The following is a 25,410-nucleotide window of genomic DNA, read 5'->3' on the forward strand; positions in this document are numbered from 1 at the left end:
ATGGAACGCCCATCTCTGCTCCTTCGTTACAGTATAAACTCGTTGACCCAAGCATCAATTCAGGGCCAGTTGCAGTCGACAAAATCTTACCATGTAATCAGCCAATTGGTTTTTATGGCTATCAAAAGGGAACTGAACTGTACCACTTGGTGGAAAAGTGACTTTTGACTGCGGTTCTTACTATCCAACTGAATCAATACTGACACGGTTGTCATTCCTTGTCATTTTTAACCAATTTCCATTTTCTTTCCTGGTTCACTGTTCTTCCAGCTTCAAACACACATCGCATACGCCTTTTCTCTTTTCCAAGCACCTGCCACCGTGTTTTTTCACAGGTGTTCCTCCTTTGTACTGTTATTACCTTTAAGCAGGGGGATGGGTATATGTATACGGTTCGGCAGGCAGGTGCATTGAAGGCCAGGTTGGCTAAGGCAGCCATAACATCAAAACAGGGCTGTTCTCGACAAACAAGTATGCACACAAATCATTAGAATAAATCATATTTAATCAGCCGTCCATATATATGTGTATATATATATTTTTCTTTTTTTTTGTATCCTTGAACAGCTCTGCTTTGTTATGACTGCATTAGCTACGAGGGCTCTATAAGTGGCACTGGATCAATTCCCCACAGAAGAAAGGACTGCACTTCTAAATCCCCCACAGGTACCACCACTGTGCAACTGGGCTTCTTTGTCTTTCTCTCTCTTTTTTTTTCTTAATGTGATGTTTTCACCATAAGTCATGTGCTCAATTTGAGATTTATACAGGGGGGTGTATGCCCTCAGGTTGCGGTCTTTTGATTAATAGGATGAGAAAAGGTCGGTCTCTTGAAGTGGAAATCAGCTGGCTTTGAAGGTGTACGCCACTGGAATGACATTAGCAGGGGCAGTGCAGAGGCAACAAGTGTGAAAATATTGCCAGTTTTCTTCAAAATCATATTGTATTCCATTGATTTGACAAACAGCCACACCCACCTGCTCACCGCACTTTCATTGGGCTTTCTTTGCAATGACAACCAGAGCTCACAATGGGGCGTTGGGAATAGGCAAGTGGCTACTTGTTCTCAAGTGGCCCAGAGTTTGAAGAGAAAAATGGGCTCCCACAAAGATAGTAAAAGCAGCACTTGTATTTTCGCTTGTGAAGGTCGTACTTCATCCCACGCTGCCAAATTTTCATCCTCCTGTTCATTTGCTGTTGTACTTAGTTGTTGAATTTCATACCTGATGGCTGGTGAGACATACCAGAAACCCAACTATTTGCATCGAACACATGTATTATTATTTTTTTAAACACCACTTATCCTGTCCAGTGTGTTGGAGAGCTGGTACCTAACCCAGCTGATTTTGGGCAAAACACTGGACTGGTCACCAGTCAGTCGCAGGAGATCGTCAACAACCATTAATTCCTTTCGGTCACTGAGTGAGAATTGACCCCGTGCTGCCTGCACCAAAGTCAAGTGAATGTAACGCGACACTATCCGGGACATACGAGACATTAAAAAGTCAATTTTCCATCTGGCCTCTTTAAGAACGTATTTGACTTGCTCCCTCTGCGTAGATAAGAGTTGCAGTTCTCTCAATCATGCTTCCTCTCTCTTGTTATGTTGCCGTCAAGCTGCACTCAGACATTTGTTTTTACACACACTTCAACTTATATTGAAAGCCCTCGTTACGTGTCTCGTTTTTTACTATGCCAGTATCAGCAGGGCCTTTAAAGATGTCATTTAAAAAAAGAAAGCTGCACCTTAAAAGTCTTTTGATTCATCTTGGTTGTGTTTCTAAATGCAGGACCTGAAAAACAAGGATGTGAATTGAGTCCAAGCCTCGTCCTTTGAGGCTTACTCTTCAAGGTGTTGAAACACCCTTAGATCTGTACATCAAGGAGCCTTTCTCCATATCAAGGCCACAGCTGGCGTAATTCCCTTTTTGAGATGTGCAGGGGAATAAGATCTGATGTCTGCAGTCGGTTTAAGATCCGGCATCAGGAGATATAGATTGATTGAATCTCCACTTGAGGGAGACGTCTTTTTAACAATTGGATGCTATGGATTCTCATGGAAATATGCTTATCAGTGTGGAGGAACGCTTTTGCCAACCAAAAATGTCAGAGATAGAGATTAAGTCAGGACTATAACGCAGGGGCGGCATCAAGGATCAGTTTTGCGAAAATGTGGGATAAAAAGGATATCGTAGTGTACCGTTGTCTGTTCAGACACCGTTCCAACACACACGTATGTGGATGATGAATATTGCTACGTATCATGCCTTTGTTTGGTAAGATAGTGTATTGATACACTGTTATGTGGACACAAGATCAATATTAAAATGTATGATCACAGTACTGTTTCGATAATCTTGCATATGGACAAAAAAAAAAAGATGTCACAATGTATGGCATTGTTATGATACTGTATTGATACACTAGCAGATACAAGCCCGATTCTCATCGTAATGTGGTGTACTTTTTGACAATATGCAGATATAAACAAAAAAAAGATTTCTATAATTTTCTTTGATAAGGAACTATATCGATACATAAGTATATGTATCAAATTGTTTTATAGGGCACTGTGTCGATCAGAATCAGAATCAGAATCAGAATCATCTTTATTGGCCAAGTATGTAGAACACACAAGGAATTTGTCTCCGGTATAACACGCTGCACTAGTATCATCGTAAACAACAAAATCATTGAACCATTTTAGAGTATACCAGTAGTTTTGTAATACCATTTTGTGGTACAAGAAGAGTGACTATGTCAGTGACTGTTTAAGGAGTTAATGGCTAGAGGGAAGAAGCTGTTTAAGTGTCTACTGGATTTGGTACGCATAGATCTGTAGCGTCTGCCTGAGGGGAGTGGCTGAAAAAGGTGGTGGGCAGGGTGCGGGGGATCCAGGAGGATTTTCCGTGCCCTTGTCTTGATTCTTGCAGTGTGCAAGTCCTCAAGAGTGGGTAGGGCGGTGCCAACGATTTTTTCTGCCGTCCTAACTGTCCGTTGAAGTCGGATTTTGTCCTTTTTTGTGGCGGCCCCAAACCAAACCGTGATGGAAGAACACAGGATTGATTCGATGACTGCCGTGTAGAACTGTCGTAGCACCTCCTGTGGCAAGCCATGCTTCCTCAGCAGCCTCAGGAAGTACATTCGCTGCCGGGCCCTTTTCAGGATGGAGATGGTGTTGACTTCCCACTTCATGTCCTGGGAGACTGTGATTCCCAGGAACTTGAAGGTCTCGACGGTTGACACAGGGCAGTTGGATAGTGTGAGGGGCAACTGAGGAGAAGAATGTTTCCTGAAGTCCACGATCATCTCTACAGTCTTGAGCGTGTTCAGCCCGAGGTTGTGTCGGCCGCACCAGAGCTCCAGCTGCTCCACTTGTTGGCGGTACGCAGACTCGTCGCCGTCTTTGATGAGACCGATGACCGTGGTGTCGTCTGCGAACTTTATGAGTTTGACAGCTGGATCTGTTGAGGTGCAATCGTTTGTGTAGAGAGAGAAGAGCAGTGGCGAGAGGACACATCCCTGTGGGGCTCCAGTGCTGGTGGTGCGTATTGATGATGTTGTTGCTCCCAGTCTCACCTGTTGTGTCCGTCCCGTCAGGAAGCTGAGGATCCACTGGCAGATCGCAGGAGACACACCGAGGTGGAGTAGTTTGGGGGTGAGGAGTTCCGGGATGATGGTGTTGAACGCAGAACTGAAATCCACAAACAGAATCCTTGCGTAGGTCCCTGTGCTGTCGAGGTGCTTGAGGATGTAGTGCAGACCTATGTTGACTGCGTCTTCCACAGACCTGTTTGCCCGGTAGGCAAACTGGAGAGGGTCCAGCAGGGGTCCAGTGACGTTCTTTAGGTGGTTCAGCACAAGGCGTTCAAAGGACTTCATGACCACAGACGTCAGGGCGACAGGCCTATAGTCGTTCAGTTCCGATGTTGCCGATTTCTTGGGAACTGGGATGATGGTAGACTGTTTGAAGCAGGATGGGACCTCACACAGCTCCAGGGATCTGTTGAAGATCTGTGTGAAGACCGGAGCCAGCTGGTCAGCGCAGACTTTCAGGCAGGAGGGGGACACTTTGTCGGGCCCCGGAGCTTTCTTGATCTTTTGCTGCTTGAAGAGCCGTCTCACGTCCTGTTCGTGGATCTGTAGTGGAGAAAAAGAGGGTGGGGGGGTAGGTAGAGTGGTTTCTGGTAGAGGTGGGTGTGTGTGGGAAATGGGGGTGTCCTTTTCAAATCGGCAGAAAAACATGTTTAGTTCATCAGCAAGACCCTTATTGTTCACTGTTTGGGGGGATGGCATTCTATAGTTAGTGATTGCTTTCAGGCCATTCCATACAGATGCAGAGTCGTTAGCAGAGAACTGGTTTTTCAGCCTCTCTGCATAGCTTCTCTTTGCGATGTTAATTTCCTTCGTCAATTGGTTTCGGGCATGTTTGTACAGTGCCCGATCTCCACTTCTAAATGCGGCCTCTTTCTCTTTCCTGAGTTGCCTGAGTTTGGGAGTAAACCATGGCTTGTTATTGTTAAACGAGCGGAAGGACTTCGTTGGTACACACATGTCCTCACAGAAACTGATGTATGATGTTACAGTGTCTGTGTATTCATCCAGTGTGCCCGTTGAAGTTTCAAAGACGCCCCAATCAGTGCAGTCTAAGCATTCTTGTAGAGCTAGCTTTGCTTCATCTGTCCATTTTTTCACAGTCTTAACAACCGGTTTAACACATTTGAGTTTCTGTCTGTATGTAGGTATTAAGTGGATTAAATTGTGGTCAGAAAGACCCAATGCTGCACGGGCGACCGATCGGTATGCATTTTTGATTGTTGTATAGCAGTGGTCTAGAATGTTGCCTTCTCTGGTGAAACAGTCGATGTGCTGCTTATATCTGGGAAGTTCACGGTTAAGATGTGCTCTATTAAAATCGCCCAAAATGATCAGGGGTGACTCTGGGTATTTTAGCTCGAGTTTGTTTACTTGTTCGGCTAGCGTTTGTATCGCCGTGTTAGCGTTAGCTTGTGGCGCAATGTAAACACCGACTAGTAAAAAGGAGGCGAACTCACGTGGCGAGTAGAATGGCTTGCAGTTTAAAGACAGCGACTCCAGGTCCGGGCTGCAGTGTGCGTCGAGCTTCGTGACATCAGTGCACCATTCTTCGTTGATATAGAAGCAAATCCCACCACCTTTCGATTTCCCTGATAGCTCCGTGTCGCGGTCGGCTCGGAGAAGGCGGAAGCCGGGTAGATGTAGCGCGGGATCTGGATGGCGGTCACTGAGCCAGGTTTCAGTGAAGCAGAGCGCAGCAGAACGTGCAAATGTTTTGTTGGTCTTTGTGAGGAGAAGAAGTTCATCCATCTTGTTTGGCAGAGATCGTAGATTAGCAAGATGGATCGATGGGAGCGGGGTTCGAAATCCACGCTGCCGGAGCTTGACGAGCACGCCGGCTCGCTTCCCCCTCCGGCGGCGTTTCCATGCTGCGTACAGCGCAGCCGCTCCGCTCGCGATTAGCTCCGAAAAACCCTGTGGATTTTCGTGTACTGGTGAAAAAAGACCGAGCGAAGACTCCCCAATGAGCAGCAACTTTTCCCTCGTGTAAGTAAGCCGCTCAGGGTCGCCAAAAACAAACGAAAATGACAAAAACAGGGATAATACTAGGGAGCGTGTGACCGAGGCTGCCATACCTGTCGGCGCCTGATGACGACAGTAGAACACTCATTCATAGTAGATATCACTATTGTATTGTTTCTTATGGTACTTTTTTGTACTGATTGACCAGCATAAAGAGTAGACAGAAGGTTGATAGAACTACTGTCTTGTTGTTTGGTACAATAATGTATTGGTCATACCAGCATCTGGACAAAAGATAAATAGAACCATGTATCAGGTTGTCTGTTACAATACGGTATTGATACACCAGCATGAAATATCAGTACTTGTGCTCTCAGCTGATTTACAACAAAGTGAATTCATAACTGCCCCCAACACAACAAATACACATACACATTTTATCCAGTTGTTAACGCAGTTGCCGTTCTTAAAGTGCAATAGTTTTTTTTTCCATTGCCAAACCACTAACTATTCTCGGTTTTATTCTTGTAGCAAGTGAAGGATCTTATGGGCGCGGTAATATCAGTGACTGATGTACTCGCCGCCAATTGAATTTTAATAGGCCGTTCCGGCAAACATGAAAAAGCTTCACAATTTTATACAGCCACATTAAATAGGAAAATGAAAGTGTCGCCCAAACAAAATATGATGAGAATGCTATCATAAAACGCTTGCACGCGCCGCCCGGTGCCCTCCCACTAGGGTCTGATACCACAATGCCAGACTATTTATCCTCGTTAATGATCAGCCAAGGGGAGCCAATAACACTCCACAATCTTTTTTTATGTAAATTCCAAGCCTTGTTAAGGTGTTGGGAGAGTGCGCGGACTTGCGCTTTTGGTTAATCGCTCATCCTTGCCGTGACCTCATCAATAGCAGCAGCCTCAGTCGCACAGTGGCAACAAAAGCCTCTTCTGCTGCCGCTGTTGACTGAGGCGCTGATGGATGAGTCAGGAGCCGAGGAGTAACCATGATGTATGATATGCGGAACAAATGAGGAGGCCTGTATGGGAGCAGGAGGAAGTGTCCTGGCGTTTTCAATCTGTAAGAGCCCCCATAAGATGTTTTCAATCCATTGCTCAAAAGGTTCAAGCACTGGAAAATGTAGATGCTAATTAGAATTAGCATCAAGCTAATAGACTGAATGAGCTATGCTTGTAAGTCTTTGTGGACAAATGATTAACATGTGAGATTTATGGTGTTGCTGTTTAGAACATATGCCAGTGTATGAGAAAAAAAGGACCAATATCACTATGTTTCTTATTCTTGTTTAGTATACACCATTTTGTAGACAAAAGTTTGGTATCATTACGATTCAAATTGCTGTTTATAACTCCACTCAAAGATTGATGTGACTCGGCACCTCACGGTTGTTTGGTATGATGCTGTAATGATGTATTCATACACAGAAATGATTGGCCTCACCATTTATCACATCTCTACAGGTGTGTGCAAGAGTCGCCTTTATGAATTTTTAATGACTCTTCCCTGGGCGTAAAGAGCCAGAAAGTCCTCAAATAAATCATCGATAGGCTTAACGTTTCAGCGGCAGGAGGATCCTGAAAAAAAACTGTCGTCGTGCAGATGACCTTCAAGACGGCCCTCTTTCTTTCAAACGTGTCCCGCCGCTTGCTCTTATCTTCCCTTGCACACATTGGCCCACACACACACACACACTCAGTGTCCCCAAAACGTATTCACCCGCCTCGCAGGCTCCTTGTGGCCAGCCCCGCGAAAAGACTTTCATCAAGTCTGCATCCTTTTTTTTTTTCATACCAATGGAGCTCTTTCACACAAACATGCTCTGAAATGGAGATGCATTGTACAATGTAATGGCTCCTGGCATTGAGAAACCGTGCACCGGAGGGGAGCAAAAACGAGGTTCTTCGTGCGCATAATTTGCGGCGTAAACATGGCCGTCTCGTGTTGAATATGCACGCGTAGCAATTAGCCGAGCCAATTAAGCGGAGCTAAATGAAATGGCGGCAGAGCATAAAGGCATGCTAATGAATAAGCCTCAAGTAACGTATACCTGCCTTTTGAAGTCCCGATCATCAACGTCGAAATAATGCAAGGTCAACACATGAAATGAGAAATTTCCTACTGATGTCCCAGCATTTTCTTTTCTTCCCACCTGTTACAGCGTTGAGAAAATTGCCGCATCTTCTCCATTCTGTGCGGTTACTTCCACGAAAAGTGGTTTATTGTTGCAACTGCGTGCGCTTTCACACACGCTTGTGTCTTACCAAAGCTAACTTTTTCCTTCCTCTTTTGCTTCCTTTTCTGTTTCCAGCTTTCTGGTTTAGTCGATTCAACCACCTCTCTTACCTCAACTTGTTCAACGTTTCACGCTGTTTTCTTCTTCCTCTCTTATCTCTCCGCCCCTCCCTTTGTTGTCATCCGCCTCCTTCTTTCCTCCTTGGGGCGTCTCTTGCAGTAGAGATTAAAGTGATCAAGGACCTTCCGTGGCCCCCTCCGGTGGGGCAACTCAACAGCAGCCCTCCCCTGGTGGAGGAGCTGGAGTCGTCCTCGCAGACGGCTCAACCCTCGCCCGGACAAGCAGCCAGTGAGCAGCACCAACAGGGTGGGTGTTGGTGTTCCACTTGTCCAACGTCAGTCCCATTGACTCCCAGCATCCATCATTTCATCCATTCTTTTACCATGTATCCTTCCATCCGTCCTTCTATCCACCCTTTTGTTTCACTTACGATCAGTATGAAGAGTAATTCGAGATGCTGATTACAGTTTTGGAAAGCCAGAGGGCATTAATGAGTTTTGTCTTGATGTGGTTATAACAGTATTATTTTTTAGACCTTCACTTTGGCTATTCAGAAAAAAAAAACAACAAAAGGGTTTGGTCACTCTGCCAGTGTATCTAGGCATCGTGACGAAGCCATGACATATCTAGCTCTCATCAAGGCCGTTGATATGAGTTATGAACCAATGAGGTTTGTTGGAATTACATTTTGAGATCTTTGCAATCCCCCTCAAAATGTTTTTGGTCTCTATGCTACCACATTAGGTTCCTTTACACAGTATATAGACATATCTAGAAAGTCTTCATCAAGGCGATGAATGTTAGGTTTGAGTCCATGTGGTTTGTTGTGATGACATTTTTCCGTCTTTCAAGCACAACGGAAAATAAACATGAGGCGATATTGACAAAATAATTGCAGAACTGGAAAGACCTCATCCAGGGTCCAAGTCAAAGTTGATGAGTTCAGGAATCAGTTTTGATGCCTTTGAGGTTATTGTGAGTACGCTATTAAATATCAAATCCTCAAGGCTGTCAAGCTGAGTTTTATTTTTAGGGGTGGGCTAGGCATGTCTATCTATGTCTCCCATGAGACAATTGGGTAAAAAAACTGTGATTACACTTCTTGTCTAGTATGCTATGCTAATTACAGCATGCGCTAAGATCGGTATGAGTGTTTTTTTTCCACGGATGACAGAAAGAGCATTTAGTAGCAATAGTCGTGCCAGGCACTTGCTTTTGTAAACACCACACTTTTTCCATCTGGATTACACGTGGCGGAAAACCACTCACTCCTGTGCTGAGTTTTAAGTCCTGAAGGCTCATTAGTTTTAATTGTGCCCAACTGCCTCTTGTCTGCGTAATCACTCACTCTGACCCCCCCATTTCCTCTTGTCAACACTCGCCGCGCTTCCAGATGGTTCCCCAAATGGCGGCCTCCTCGCTTGAGAAGCTGGAGAAAAAAAAAAATCACACTCATCTTAAGTTGTTTTTAGTCCATGATGTAAAAATAGTCACTGTCATACAGATGTAGGCACAAGTTAGCCTGTGTGATATCACAGGTTGCATGACATGTTCGCAGAGGTGTGGATGGCGGAAGTGGATGTTGCTGCATGAGGGTTTAAGACATGAAAATTGGCTCTGGATTTTCACCCAGGCTGTCTTATAATGTCAAGGATCACTTGTTATTGTGTAAATTAGCCCTACCATTACCTCACAGTGGAATAGAAATTCAGAATAGCTCGCTCACAGACACATTTTCACAAATAGGCACCTAAGAAAAGATTTAAATGGGTGTTTGATTGCTTGATTGGTAGCCTGGTCCTCCTACTTGCATACAGGTATTCAAAAAGTCAATCTCTGAGGAGTTTGACTTTGGACTTTCCGCTGTATTTCCTCTTCTTGACGCTCACAAAGAAGTGACTTTCTCTAAAAGACGCCGCACTGTGAACTGCCGTCATTACATCGAGAAGTGAAGGACGTGTGGCAGAACTAATGCAAGGGAATGGGATACCCCCCGTGGAGATCAGCGTGTAAAAGGACTCCACTGTGCGCTGTAGGCGAGGAGTTGATTTATTCCGGCCATTCCATGGGAACGCTTTCTGACCCCCCCCCCATCACCCACCATGTGAGTGGCTTTGGGAGTGGAATCCAACTGTAAAGCGATACTCACCCGGTCTGAGCAAGTGCAGCAGGTTTTCGGGTGACCGCGTGACGACATTTGCTAAAGTGCTTGTCCTCACAAGGGTCATTGGTAGGCTGGCGCCTCGCCCATCTGAATTTGGTCAAGAGATGGGTTACACACTGGACTGGTCGTTATGATAAGATTAAATATTACAGAGGACTTCCTATAAACCGATAACTATTCATGGTCACATTCAAACTTATGGACTATTTGGATTCTTAAATAAAACCTGACAAGCTTGTTTTTTAAATATGGAGGAAGCCTAAGAAAATCCATGCAAGCATGGAGTGAATTCAGCCTGAGCCAATATTTGAACCCAGAACCTTTTGCGTTCGAACCACAGGTCCAACATGCTGTCCCACCTTGCCTCTCCCCTCAGCAAAAAATAAATAAATAAATGAAAAATCCTGCTTGCGTATCAGCTTGTAGACGTTCCCACACAGACGTTGTTGTTCCCACACAGACGAGCTCAGCTCTTTTGAACTTTGTTGCTCATCAAAACAACAACACTGACAGAGGCACTTCAAACCCCAACATTACTAAAGGCGGTCTTACGAAAAGTGTAATTACGACAGTTCGCAGATGCTTTTGCATCTGTAAACGTCCTAAAATTGTCATATAAATATATATTTTGAGCCCAGTCAAAATCATGAATATTTCATGATCAAAATACCTTTATTACATTTTGACATACAATCTAATATTTATTTGACAGCCAGACGCGTTCTACCCTGACCTTTTTTTTCATTTCAATTTTTTAGAGTGCTTCCTCAAGAAGGCTGAAGCATAAAAAGGGGCGTGTTCCCTCCATCCGTCAGCATCCGACTGACACTTTCATTCGATTCCATCGACAATCGCTGCCCCAATACATGCATGACAGTTTTTGTGTGTGTGTGTGTGTGTGTGTGTGTGTGTGTGTTTCTGCAGATAACTGCACATTCTCATCCCTCTTAAACTGCCTGTCGGGGTCTTTTGTTCTCCTAGCCAATCATCTCGTCAATCTGTTGGAGAAAAGAGGAATAAGATCGACTTGCTGATGTTGGAGCCTAAAATATACATTTTACGCTCGGAGGGAAGCAAATGCAATCCTTTTCGATTTTAATCCAATCTGATGCTCCATCTTTTTTGTCTTGTCTCGGTTGGACATAGGTAGACAAGAGAAAGATGTGGTCAAGTGAGCAATACGTACACTCGTGTTGACCAATGGACTTGATAGTTGTTTTTGTTTTGTTTTTTTAACTCGCAAGGTTTTATTTTAACACACTTTGACAGCATCGTTTGTAGGAACGGTGATGACAAGCAGCTTGTACATGGGTGCGTGCAAGTGATTGTCACGTTGGCACGTTAAGAATATGGCATGAAAAAGCAAACTGCAAAAGGTGAAGGAAGAAGTTGAATTTTTTTAAAAACAGCCTTCAACACGGATAAGAGGAGCAGAAACATTTGTTGTCCCCACCGGTCAGTTGCCATGGGAACAAAATGTAGCACACTCATACCACAGTGGCAGTCGTAATGTGATAGTCCGAGAAAACCAAACATGTCCTTAACGTGGACTCACCTGGAGCATCCGTTGACTGAATTGCCTCCACCTCGCCCGCAAATGCCTCACCATTTGTCTTGAGTGATTCTGAAATCACTCACTGATTTCCCATCATGCATCAGGTTTTAACACGAAGGACATTAAAACAAACACAAGTTAGTTGGACGAATCAAATCCGTGAGTTTGCGATTGCATCAAGGGCAATGAGTTCGTTCATAGAGTGGAGGGGAAGGGGAGCCCCTGCTGTTTAAATTTAGAATGACACACTAGTGTGCCTTCATTGAAGCTGATGACATTGTGCACGTGAACACCCACATCAGGAATCAAAGCGTATGCACAGCATGTGTTTGCATAACATTAACATACACGGCGCATAAAGTAATCGCAAACACAACAGCAAGTATGGATTTACTACCAAAAAGTAATTTGCCAAGAAAGCGTGATTGATGAACGGTGACATACGTAACGCCACTTTACTCAACCTAATGGAGATAAAAATGGATCCATCTTGGATAAAATGATTATCCTGATATTTTATTGTGGACACTAGATAGACAGGGGCACTTTATTCATCCACAAAGAACATTCACGATTAGATTAATGGCAAGTAAAAATATTTAGATTTCCTTCTTTTGAATTAACAGAGAACACTGCAAATAAATGTTTTTGTTGTCCAATTAAAAAAAAAACGTTCATCGAAAAAGATTCAGAAAGGCAGACATTTTTTGTTCCAAAACAATCTTTTCAGTGAGATTTTGTACGATTGCCACCAAATTTAAACCACATATACTTTCATTGACTTGGTAGTAATTTTACCTTTACCTTCTAGTTCATCATTTCAGATGCAAACGTCCACCCTGAGTTTTCGTCCAACTGCTACCAAATTTGAGGATTTTGTCGTTTTTGATAAACTTTTTTTTTTTTTGCTGTTGCAAGGTTTTCGTTGCCCCCTCCCCCCGCAAAAAAAAGGTGCTCTCCAAATGTAATGAGAATTTTACAAATTCAGCTCCAGAAGCTAATTCACATGTAATTTGGTACAAGGCTCAACACATCTCTATGGACATGTCACCCTGGCTAATAGATGACTCGAGATGACTTTCTATTGATGACAGAGAGACGCTGCCAGCCCTGTACGTCAATTCTCTTCATCAAAAGCCACAGCCGTTGATATGTCAAAGCGTTCGGACCGCCCAACATCTGCTCTGGAAGCCGCTCGCGCATGCCGGCCTCACCACCGGCATGTCAGCGTGTCTCTAAAATAGGTCTCTTCCAAAGCCAGGGGTGCTGCGACATCAATTATCGTGATGGATGATGGCCGGAAAGAGACCAAAAGCCACACACATGGGAAACACACACAAGCAAAGGCTGATCGGCCATGTGAGCCTGACGTCATTGCCCACTAAACAAGTTTGGTGACTTCTACCAGTCGGCCTTGAGCGCACAGAACCTTGTCGTGATGTGTAATGTTTAACTTTTCTGTGTTTGTATGTCTGCTACTGACAGGTTCACACATGTAGGAATGTAAATATGCATGTATTTATTTACGATGTGTGTGTATGTCAATATGAGTTGATGTTTCGCGCCTCCTTCCGCTGTGTGAACGTTTCCGTTGTTTGGGCGAATTGCGCACAAATTGACACCATTGATGCATCCAATCCCAGCCAACATTTCACAGTTTCACTGCTATTTCCATCGATTTTACGATAGTCGGGTCATAAATTTGGGGACATTAACATAACTCTCATCTTTCAGGTTCTAAATAACACTACAGAGGATTTGAAATGAAACAAACAAGACACAGTTCGACTGCAGATGATCAGCTTTAATTTGAGGGTATTTACATCCAAATCAGTGTAAGAATTACAACAGTTTCTACATGTGCCTCCCACTTTTAAGGTCCTAAAGATAATGGGACAATTGGCTGCAGCGGTGTGCCCCTTTTTTTCTCCTTGTTTTTATAATTATTGTTGGAGGTAAACAAGCTAAATGTTGTGCGATGGTCAAGTCCATTATCTGACTTGAATCTGACTGAGCCTGAATTTTCCTTTTTTTTTTGCAGTCCAGTTTGACGGCGTGGAAAAATCTAGAACGTCGCCCACCAAGGATGGGAAAACCCGTCCGCTGCAGCGGCACTCCAGCGGCTGCTTGGTAAACACCAAAATGACGTCAACAGAGCAGCCCGGCTCGTCCGTTGGGGAACGCATCGATCCCAGCATGGCCTTGGAAAGCCAATTGTGAGTTGCTACGGGTCTAACTATGAATTTGGGTGGGTTGCGTTAAAAATGAAACAACAAACGAAACTACGCTTGAAATAGTTTTAGCTGTATTACTCAAAAGATGGTTGGCCAAGTTCACTTCAGACCTGACCGTCAATAGTGAGTAGAGCTGAATAGGAACCACGTAATGGAAACGGGACATTTAATTTCCTTGTGTGTTTTACTTTCCTCAGCTGGTACCACGGCGCCATCAGTCGGACGGATGCAGAATGCCTGCTCCGACTGTGCAAGGAGGCGAGCTACCTGGTGCGGAACAGCGAAACCAGCAAGAATGACTACTCCCTCTCACTTAAGTAAGAATGACATTGTCGTTTTTATTGAACCGCTTACAAATTATTGAATTGGATAGGTGCTGGTGTGACGTGCCGAACAGACAATTTAGGAGGCACCATACCCCAAAAGTGGTACTGTTTGGAATTTCAACCAAAGTTCTGGAAAAAAATATAGCTTCAAATTCAGCATTTGGGAAGTGGGTGAGCTCTGTAGCATATCCCGGCTGTTTTAGAGTCAGAGGCGGGGTCAACCCTGGACATGTTGTCCATCACAGGTCACACAGACGCAACAATTTAAACACACATTCACACTATCATTGAGTGGGAACTTCCTGCACAGATGTTAGGTGAATGAATCACTACATTATCATTGATGTGTATAGAAAATTTACAGAAGTATTTAGTCAATGAATGACTCCTTCAAGGTTGACCAACTCTGTATTTGTACATTCTGTTGGTGTAATACGAGCGCTCTCATATTTGAGTGCATGGGAAGCTCCACCTGGACCACAAAGGTATGCTGACTGCATTGTCCCGTTATGCTAATGATCTTCACCTTTCCCACCTCTTCCTCCCGCCAACATTGCCCTCATCCTTCACCTGGCCCCACCGGCCTCATAATCTGCTGACACTTCAACTACCGCCGCCGTCCATCAGTGAACCCTGACCTCCCGTGTAGGGCGGCTCTTATTGGCCGAGTTATGTCTTGACATTTTGCTGCGGCGAACTTTCCGGCCCCAGGGAGAAGTCGTATCGCACGCTTGTCGCCAGAGCTGGTTGCCATGACAACAGGAATGTTGCTAGATATTCTCTGACAGCATGGCAAAGTGATTTATTTGCTGGATGTATGGAAACATTCTAGATTGGAAGGCAGACATATGACATTTCGGAAGGTCCTCCCGATCTTACGAGGACCTTTAGACGGGAGATGAAAGACAAACAGATGCCGATTAGCCTTTAGCTTCAACTTACTGGAGGCAGGAGGCGTTTTCATTTTGATGCTTCTGCACGTGGCCACCTGATCATTTATTATTCTGCCATAAACATGTACATGCTTATGATACATAAAGCACTCCGTAATTAATAAAACAATTAATAAAATGCCAACTTTGAGGTACACGCAACCCCCAGCCATCGCTAGCTCACTTGACAATATCTCTGCCATTCCAGCTGTCACTTGAAAGTGACTTTGGATCTTCGTCCAGCCACCAAGTCAGAGGAGGTGAAACGCAGGGTGGTGGTAGTTATAATGTAAATTGATGCTGGTGCAGCATGCCTCACTTACAGGCACATTTTCCAAAATCGTCCGCAAACAAAAAAGTGTACTTTGTTTTCTTCACATTTGTTGGATGAGGAGGCACTCCGGAGACCCAACTGCAATTAAAAAGTACATTTTCCATAATATGTCCCCTTTTAAAGCTTTCATTTGCCAAACTGCAATCTGTTGATGCTCAAAGCAGCCAAAGTAATTTCCCAAGGGTTCCAACCAGCGACGCACTCTAAATAACAAGCACAAATTCAATATTTAGCACAAAATGATCAATAGCTGCACAACCACGATCAACATGCTCTTCTACTAACCTTTTGGATAAGTAGAAGATTGTGCTTAAACAATCATGGCCACAATAAGAGCGTTTCGCTTCACTTCCGTGGACCAGAAGATATGAGTTAGCCTTCTGGATCCCGCCACCATCATTAATCCACATCACAAAAATGTCCAGCTGGACCTCCATAACGAGCCAGCAGCCATTAAAGCAGATATGCAGCCGCTGCAGTAACCTGATTTATTTATGGCCTTGACGCTGCGGTGGCTGCTGCTAACTGATATTAAAGGATAGCATAGGATAACTTTTGTGACCCCTCCACATAAAAGATGGTCGTACGGGGTGATGCGGAAAAAATTAAAGTCACATTTTCAACAAGTTCACTTTGGTTCACACACATAAAAATGTATTTGTACAAATGAAGGCCTCACCCGTAGTGAACTCCTTGGACGTAGTGGACACCATAACACTGATTGATACCCCCTGCCAAGTATTTGAATATGTTAAAAGCATGTTGGAGAGGTGTTTTTTTTCTCTAGTTGTTGAGTTTTCACCTATTGCAAGTGGGGCTAGAATGTATCCACCATGATAAATGGGGCTTCACTGTACTGAGAGTAGTAGTCAAAAGTAGAGTCATTCACTTTACTGCCTTTCCCGTCTTCGTCACTGAATCGTATTTCTCCCAGGCATATTATATAATCTTGTAATTGTTAGAAAGTTTGGAAAATAGCTTCATCCGAATAGTAGCAACAAGTAAATAATCAGCTCCAGCCATTATATGAGGAAATAAGTTAGTTACTGTTAAATTGTTTTTCACTTTGGTACACACGTGTAGAAATTTGAATAAATGAGGCCTCCCCTTAAGTCAACACATCACCTATAGATGTCCGGTACTATCTGTAGTTGACTAAATAAATACCCTGCGTGACAATTTCATGAGGAAAAATATTATTGAACGGATACGGTGTTGACAGAGCCAGTCAAAAGCAGAAATACAAACCAACCAGGCCATTGGTTGGTTTGTATAATGTCTTAGATTCACTCCTTGGAGTGGGGTACACCCATGCCGATTTCTCACTCACAAATATTGAACAGGTTTACAATCTATTTAGGATAGCCCCTGACTGTTTTCTGAGGTGATCAGTGTCGCCAAGTCCACATCATAAGATAATCGCTCATGATCATCTTTTAAAGGCATTTGACGATTGGACATTTGCCTACTTTGATCGGATAGGAGCAAAACTGCTCAAATTTCAAAATTGTTTTTCCTGAATGACTGATCGAGAATTTTAAGTCAATCTTCTAAAGGCCATAGGAAAGGAATGCAAAAGCACTCTTCAAAAGTCATTGCTGAATAGCCGAGAAAAAAAAAAAAACGTGCAACACATCACAATACTTCGGCGAGACTTCTTCCCTAACGTGCTGCTGGGCGTCAGACGACATCAGTTCTCTTGCCTGCGGCGCGAGTGCGGGTCAGGCCTCAAAAGCAATCTTTGGACTGATTGGTGGTAGTGGCCTACGTCGGAGCGCCTCAGAAGCACAGGTGACGAGTTCACCCCCGCTCGACATGAGGCGAGTTCCCCAGCTGCCACTGAGATTGAGCGGAAGGCCCAAGGTGAGGATGGTCTGTGTCTCGGATTGCTGAAAGATGCATGAGGCCAAATGGAGGCACGTGTGTGCGCTGCATTATTGATAAAGAGCCACAAAGCCTTCCCCAGTCAGTTCTCTGACCTTATGGGAAGTGTTTTCTGTTTGCCCTCTCAACCTCCTCGCTCTTCCCCGACGACTGCTTAGTCGCAACGAAAGCCTTTTTAGTCTTACAGAATGAAGTCTCACATTTATTGGTACAATTACTTTGAAGCACCTGAAGAACAATGAAATCGTCTGTTATGGGACAAGGTTAGGTTTGGTGTTAGGTAACTGGTGTTCATAGATCCTGTGGACTAAACATGAAATATATACAAGAGTTACCTTCCCAGCAGAACTCTGTTGTTAACGTGTTTGTAATACAAAACAGCAGCACGTACCAAAGCACAATCTTTCGGTGAGTTGGTGTTTTACGGGCTGATTCCTGATGATGTGGAAGTATTCAAAGGGGGGGCCCTCGGCAATTTGGTGTGAGACAGAATGGTGTCGGGGTAATTCAATTTGCGCTCATGTGAAATGAGGGATGCCCAAGGTATATTTGACGCTCAGTAAAATTTTAAAAGGTTATCGGCAAAGGCAAGGATCATTACCGTTTGACAGACTGTCTATTTTATTTTGACATCTTAGATTCTTATCACTCAGATCGTCATTTTACGGGATGTCGCCGGATGTCCGAGGCAGGGAGATAAGCCGCCATTAGCCAAGGACGAACACGCTCAATGCGAGCCTCGGCAGATATTCCTCTTGCTTTGACAAACCCTGTGCTCTATTGCTCTGGTTTCCTTGTGGCTTTGCGGGACAATATGGTGTATCTACAAGCCCAAATCATCTGGGAATCTTAAAATTGTAATTGGGGGTGAGAAGTTAGATTAAAGGTCAGGACAGAGGAGTAGCAGTTCAAGTTGGGGTGACAAGATAGGTGATTAGTGATTACCGGTATTTAAAAGGGTCAGGGAGGGGGGGGGGGGGGGGGTTAGGATCTAAGCCTTATGAATCAGGGTAGGAGTTAGCACTGTTGTCCTTGTGGCTGTCTCAGAAGGACAATATTGTGCATCAACAACTCCAAACATTTCCTGGCAAATCATCGTGGACTCTAAAAAAAGAAACGACAAATCCTGAAGGTTTTTTTTCTGTTTTATGTGTTTCTCTATGTAAGCTAGCATGCGCCTCCAAGGGATTGATGATTTATCAAAACCACTTTGTAGCGACTATTTTTAGCAAGAGGTCTCCTGGCTGGCGAGCACAGACTAACAGAAGTGGCAATGCAGAAAGTACAGAAATGTTCCAATTTCAAGTCATTCAAGACACTCAGGAGACTCGATAACAGAGAAGTCACAGAGGTGTGTTTACTCTGCTTGATTGGAGAAATATCACACAGTGGCGTCGTCTGTCAAGAGGTAACTACAGGAAGTCATCGACTCTTTTGACAGCATTATGTCATTCTTAGGACACCCTCAGATTGAACCTTGTGCTTTTTTTTCAACACTGTTTTTATTAGTGTTCGACTTTTTCTTTGTGAGTGCATTAAGCGAATACATCCATTGGGGGGGAGGGCTGGGAGGGGGGGGCATACACTTACAATAGCAGATAATCAAAGAAGGAACTTCACATCCCGATTTCCACATTGTTTCACATCCCGATTTCCACATTGTTCAGATGAAGAAGTACATGCGCAGTACTTAAAACTCAAAATTCCAAGCAAAATTCTTTCGTGATCTGTTGTAGGAAACACTGCCATCTTTATTCAGACACATAGAAATGTTACAAATACAGAGTTCGGCATTAAGGTTAAGTTATGATTTGGGGTTAGGTTTACGATTTCGGTATTGTGATTGAGATCGGGAGTTATGGGCGAGGGACTTACATTAACTGTTTAACTGCGTATTTTTCCATCAACCACCTCTGATGAGCAAAATATTTTAGTAGTTTTTGTTTTGCAATTTTCTGATAACACAATTAACAAGAAATATGAGTTGCTCAGTCTAGTATTCAGAATACTCTGTTTATTTCCCTAACAAGATATATGGAATGTAAATAGCACTCGGTTCCCTGTGGCCAGCCTCAGAATGGTAATTTTCTATTTGCGACCACAGGATTATTGAGAAACTGTAAAAGGTATTGATCTGAGGCTGGTGGAAGCGAGCAGGGAGCCTCTTCATTTGCTTTTACTGCTCTAGCTTAAGTGATTTATCCTGAGGGTTCATTAGCCTCATCCCCATGCCAGGCACGTGACACCCTGCACTTTAAGTACAAGTCTTTGTCGCGTCTCCCAGGTTGCGCAATACCTACTACCCTTTCTTGTGTTTTTGTGTGTCACCAGGAGCAGCCAGGGCTTCATGCACATGAAGCTGTCCAGGACCAAGGAGAACAAGTACGTCCTGGGCCAGAACAGCTGCCCCTTCGACAGCGTGCCCGACATCATCCACTTCTACTCCAGCCGCAAGCTGCCCATCAAGGGGGCCGAGCATATGTCCCTGCTGTACCCCATCGCCATCAGGACACTATAGTCCCCCACACAAACCAATACCATCAATATGGAAAGGGAAATCCCAGAACTGCTGATTCTGACTCACCTCACTTGTTGACCGATTCCCAAGGATCTGTCTCTTATGCAGGAGTTTTATTTATTTGTGACCAACACACGCTAACTTCCCTTTTTTGGGGGGTTCCCACTTTTATTTGTTGCGGCTCTTCATTTGGAAAACTTGGCTTTTCTGTGAGGCTAATACAAAGGATTGGCACGTGATTCAATTGGGTTTCAGCAGAATGAACGCTCGATAATGCCACCAAAAAGGTCGCCATGGTTGAGGTCTGTGCGATTTGTGACAGTTAAGAAACCAGACTGTGGTTTCTTTTACAGGCTGTGATCATGCATATCTCAACTTGTCATTGTCACACACCCCCGTAGGCGTTCGGGGACTTGTCACATTGACCTTCTTTAGACAGCAAACCAACTGAGACTTATTAAACAGTGCATTCCATTTTCCTAAATTGCATGAGGAATTAACAAACAAACCTGTGACGTAGCCTGCTAACTGGACAAAATGGAACCGGCATCAGCGCATTTCATTGCCAGTTAGACTATTGACTAAAAAGACACTTTCTGAAGATGTCTAAATGGTGGTCTGGGTGCATGTGTGAGACAAAAAAAAAGAAACAACTTTAGATTCCGGACTTTTATGCATCACCTGCTTCTTTCTTGTCGTAACGCGTATGTTTTAGCTGGCCTTCTAACTGTCAGCCAGGGAGTAAACTAGTCCCAAGATTGGATTATCGATCAAATACTAGACTCCTTGCTAATGGGGTAATGAGAGGGTTAATGTTGCCAGGAAATGCCACTATTGTGAAGGTCTGCGAGGAATGATCACAAAAAGGAGACTGTGGCTTTCAGACACCAGCGTAGCACTATGCTGTCACGTGACATCATCTTATTCAAACAGCAATGAATCAAGTACGTCAGGAATTAGCGTGCAAAACAAAACACGTAGCAGCCCGTTAACAGACAGCCTGGAACCTCAAATTCTGAACTCCAGTTTCCAGAATGGGTGACAAAAGAAGAATGTAGACTGTGGCCCCGCTGATGCGGAAGTCTCGTCTCTCTGACAAGTTGTCCTTTTTTAAGACATCAAACTCGCTGATGCTGGTTCTATCCGAGCGGTGCACTCTATTTTGTCTCTGTTACATCAGAATACGTAATGATCCACGAATTGTTAACATGCCCATCCATAGTTGGTACTCTATGCACGTAGATGTGTTGCAAAGGGGGAACATGAAGAAGTCTGAGGGTGTCCGGCTTTTGCGTTGATCTCTCTTTCATGTCATCATCCATACTCTCCGCCATCCGTCAGCGAGGGGGAGGTGTGTTACACCAATGGCAACCAAAGTGGCAAGACATGCTGGGGAGAGAGCGTGATGGACGGGTCAACCCATGCAAAAAGCCCAAGTAGAGGAACTAACGTCCAGCCCCCCCTTAACCCTGGAGCTGTCCCGCCTCCCCTCTTGCCACAACGCCTGCATTGTCTACCTCAGAAAATCAATGCCATTCAGCCGTCTGTCTGAAGATCAATAGGTACAGTGGGACGGCCTGCATCGATCCGCTCTCTGCTTCCTAATTTCCATAAAATGGCATCATTCATTTTGAATTTAAAAGAAAAAAATGGGGGCGGGGGTAGGACAATTCAAGCCCGGCTTTGGTGTGTTTTTGTCACTACTACGATGCTGTGTGATGTCAAATGTTTGGTTGAAGCCTTATCATGCATGGAGATCAGCTGACTGCTATCCTGCTTTTGAATGATTATTCCCTGACTGTAATTTATTGGTGGGCTAATTAGCGCCCCACTTTTTTTTTTGTCGTGATCGTGTTCTCCGGGGTGACTCCTGTGGTGCTCTCGTTTTGCTCTTCTTGTGTGCTCGTCAAGCCTCGGCCCAGTTCTTCCTGACCAATCACAGCGCAGTTTGTTGGAACCCCGATGAACATTCAAACTGCAACTATACATTTCACATCTCCCATTACAAAGACTTGAGAACACTGGCGGTCTTGCTTTGCACCACCTTAAGAAAGCCAGTCACTTCTTCCTGGATTTTGCTCAAAAAGCACACTTTTTTTTTGCTATGTAGAATAATGAAGGAAGAGAATCGACTTGTACTCCAATTCTTAAATTATGTCCCTGCAGTGGAGCTTAAAATTCTAATGCAATCAGGAAGGCTGTATGACCAAAGGTAAACTGGAAATGTTCCAATTAATATTTTAGCATCGCTCAGAAAGAAGTCCTAAACATCAGCATTGTTAATATTACCATATAAAAACGATAAAACACATGCCAAACTGACTTGCAATTTTTGCTTTAAGCATCCGGGTCCTTGAACACTCCCCCGTTAGTAGACTGTCGTAAATTTTTATCCAGCCACTCTACTGATGTTGTCAAACTCAGTTATCATGAGCATTGCTATATCACAGATGCAGATTAGCTTCCACCATGTACTGTATTTTCCTTACAAAACCTTTCGGCAAGTTTCTGTAAATTGACGACCAACACCTTCAGCTTTGGCGGCTGAACTGTCGTAGAGTTTTCCGGTAACCGAATTTGCTTTAGCAATGCTAGTCCACAGACAACTGCGGCGCAATACCGTCATAGCCTCTAGTTGTTTGACAATCAATGGCCCAATCCATTGGTAAACTGTCCTAAATTGTCAAATCGTTGCGCTAATAATGAAAAAGGAGTTCATTGTGAGTTCATCTGTGGGCGTTGCTGGCCCACAGATGCGCAACTCTGCGATTGACCTGATTTTCCTTTTTTAGAACAGTCATTTTTTGAGTTGTTCAACTGCTGACACCTTCAAGTTCCAAGTGTCCTTCTACTGTAGTAGATAGTTTTCATCTGCCCTGCTAATTTCCACATTCTGATTTTACGTCTTCATGGACAACAGAAACAGATTCACTGCCATGGACAATATTGTGCCCTCTAAAATTTCCAAATTGTTCATCTAAAAAAACTTTTGAGTTCAGAGGATCCACTGTTGATGTTGTATGCCCTGGCACCCTGATTATTTTGCAAAGTTGAGTTAGCGTAAACATTGCCAAACAAATGAACAATGATGGCCCCACAACACAATTAGAGCTCTTCCAATCATTGGCGTTTATTTATTGTTATCAGTGAAACACTTACATGCATTTAAAAGAGTTGCTTGCTGAGCAAAAACGCAAGAAATGGTCATGTTTAGAGAGATTAACTGGTGAGTGTTCATACTGTAGAGCTTTGGAGAGATCACTGCTAAGTGTGTGCTATGCAACTGGAAGACTCCTGATTAGTGTTTCAATGGTACCAACCGTCCCACGTGGTTGATGGAAACGACTCCCCTGCCTAAGAAGTCGAACAGGGTGCGGTCGCGGTGACGACGTCTCTGCAGCTTTACTACGACTTTAAGTGGACCTATGAGAGAAAAGATTTTGAGAAGATAAATGAATGTCGACGTCGGCTCTTAATGACTGCTGCAAACGGGTGTTATAGTACTAACAGGGAGGCCTTACTTAGCTTTGGAGGAAATAGACTGCAATCCACGGAGGACACTTCACACATCTCTATGGAAAGCATCTCTTCTGTCTGAAGTGTCTTAAATTGTGCGTGTGAGTGTGTATGCACGGCGTCCCCCTCATGGCCAAATGTATATACTGAATGTATCGTAAGCACGGGGGACGCAAAGGCATCTAAGTAAATAAATAAAAGAAGAAATAGGGTTTATTATGACTAAAGCGCGGGATATTGTGTGATGCTTTTTAATTTTTTTTTTGGACGATGACACCAGTTTCCATGGCTACGCTTCTCTGTAAATAGTCAACCGCTGCTACATTGTTTGATACAAGGACTGCGGGCGGCTATTGGTAGCCACTGCAAAGTTTCATATTGATCCATGTAGAAATATGATACTATACTTCACTCCATACATGCGCGCACATAAAATAGACTGTGTCTTAGAAATATACACAGTACTGTACAAGGGAATGTCAACAAGTTAAAAGCAAATCAGAGTCTAAGAGGAATGGCTGTCATTATCGTCAAACCAAAAAGTAGCCTACTAACTAACAAAGAAAACAAACTAACAGTGCTACAATTATTACATAAGCAAACACAGCAGAAAGTAGCCAAACTAAATGAAGAAACAGGAAGTAAACAACTCAGGAATAAAAAAATGACAGAAAGCAGCCGACTAAATAAAAATAAACTGGAAGTAGCAAATGTGACTCATACAAAGCACTAACCAAAAACAAAACCGGAAGTAAAATATTAACTACTACAATAAATAAATAAATAGACCGTGGGAAATCTAACAAGCAAATCTGAAAGTCAATTTAGGAAATGGCCTTTCAACTCTCAGACCTGAAAGTAACCCACTAATGAACAAACAAAAATCAGAAAAATATAATCTGCTAACTAACAAAAACTGACCAACCAGAAAGTAGCTCCGGGTAGGTAAGAAATAAATCGTCACACCAAGATGTTTCCCAATAACAGAAAACTACTAACAAAGAAATCAGAACGTATTCCATTTTCACATAAATCCGCTAGGAATCTAGTAGCTCACTGTGAGGTACTTAAACAAAAATAATAAGTAGCCAGCATACTAACAATGACAAACCATGAAAAAAACCCTACTATAAAAACATAAACGGGTAAGTGGCCAACCGAGTGAAACAAGAAGCTGAGGCTTACTAGCAAACTAAACCAGAAGTTGCTGCTGTCAAAATAGAAAGTAGCTTGCTAGCTGATATGTTGACAATCCAGAAAGTAGCCAGCCACATGTGTAGTTTCTCAAATTAAATCCTTAATGTGTAACACATTCACTAAGGCTGTACAGTATTGCCACTTTTGTCTTTAACTGTGTTATTCATCAAAGCAGTACGCTGAAAGCAGGCAGGTCTTATTTCTTATTCCAAGGTTCCATACTGACTCTCCACAGACGTGATCTCCACCTCTTCCATCAAGGCATGAAACGCGTCACAGGAGCTTTTGTGCACAAAAGAAAGAGCCAAGATGGAGGCTATAGTACAGAAAATGTGGGTTGAAAGCAGTTGAATGAAGCTTTGAGGGGAGAGAAGTGGCCTGCTGTCCACCATTTCACAGCCGACATGGTGACAGAAAGCAATCTCAGGTACCAGACGTTATGCTAATGATACCTCTTTTCACCACCCTGTCTCCTCTTCTTCGTCAAGGTGGTCTCATGTGAATGGCTATTGTTTTTCTAATCTGTTCTGCTTTGATTATAGAAACATTTACACATGTTGCAGCCATTGCTGCAGTCCAGATATTTTTATGACCAGAAAACAACCAATCTCCATCAATACAATGCACTAGTGGAGCCTAAATATGGTGCTTAAAATGATTTTTGTTTAATTTTATTTCAAATAAATCAAGAAGTTCCCTGCATGCTATACAAACCAGGAAGAAGCCTAAACGTAAACAGTCAACAAAATAGCACGTAGCCACTAAACGACAGACAAACAATTAAGTAGCTTTCCAAGTACACAAACGACAAATTCAACTGAGTGAAGTTGGGGCGTTGTGTTAAAAACACACACACACACACACACACACACAC

The 25,410-nt window shown here is 43.5% G+C and overlaps 1 protein-coding gene and 1 long non-coding RNA gene across 5 annotated transcripts in view; one reads left to right on the forward strand and one right to left on the reverse strand.

The window, feature by feature from the left end:
- Positions 1-23,566, forward strand: part of LOC127599169 (SH2 domain-containing adapter protein F-like) — an 86,737-nt gene extending 63,171 nt beyond the window's left edge. Inside the window, exons 4-7 of one of the 4 annotated variants that reach the window (XM_052062896.1) lie at positions 568-666; positions 13,637-13,811; positions 14,027-14,146; positions 19,637-23,566. In XM_052062896.1, the coding sequence (XP_051918856.1) occupies positions 568-666; positions 13,637-13,811; positions 14,027-14,146; positions 19,637-19,823 (581 nt within the window). In that variant the 3' untranslated portion in view covers positions 19,824-23,566. Of the gene's footprint in view, positions 1-567; positions 667-8,035; positions 8,183-13,636; positions 13,812-14,026; positions 14,147-19,636 lie in introns of all 4 variants that reach the window. The other 3 variants (XM_052062895.1, XM_052062894.1, XM_052062897.1) reach the window with 3 other exon arrangements.
- Positions 10,917-12,635, reverse strand: LOC127599221 (uncharacterized). Its single transcript, XR_007962033.1, has 3 exons — positions 12,400-12,635; positions 11,596-11,673; positions 10,917-11,038 (listed from the first exon to the last, which is right to left on the reverse strand). It is a non-coding gene; the product is annotated as an uncharacterized LOC127599221 (long non-coding RNA).
- Positions 23,567-25,410: the final 1,844 nt, after the last annotated feature.

The sequence above is a fragment of the Hippocampus zosterae genome, chromosome 4, assembly GCF_025434085.1.
Source record: "Hippocampus zosterae strain Florida chromosome 4, ASM2543408v3, whole genome shotgun sequence".
In the NCBI taxonomy this organism is placed as follows: domain Eukaryota; kingdom Metazoa; phylum Chordata; class Actinopteri; order Syngnathiformes; family Syngnathidae; genus Hippocampus; species Hippocampus zosterae.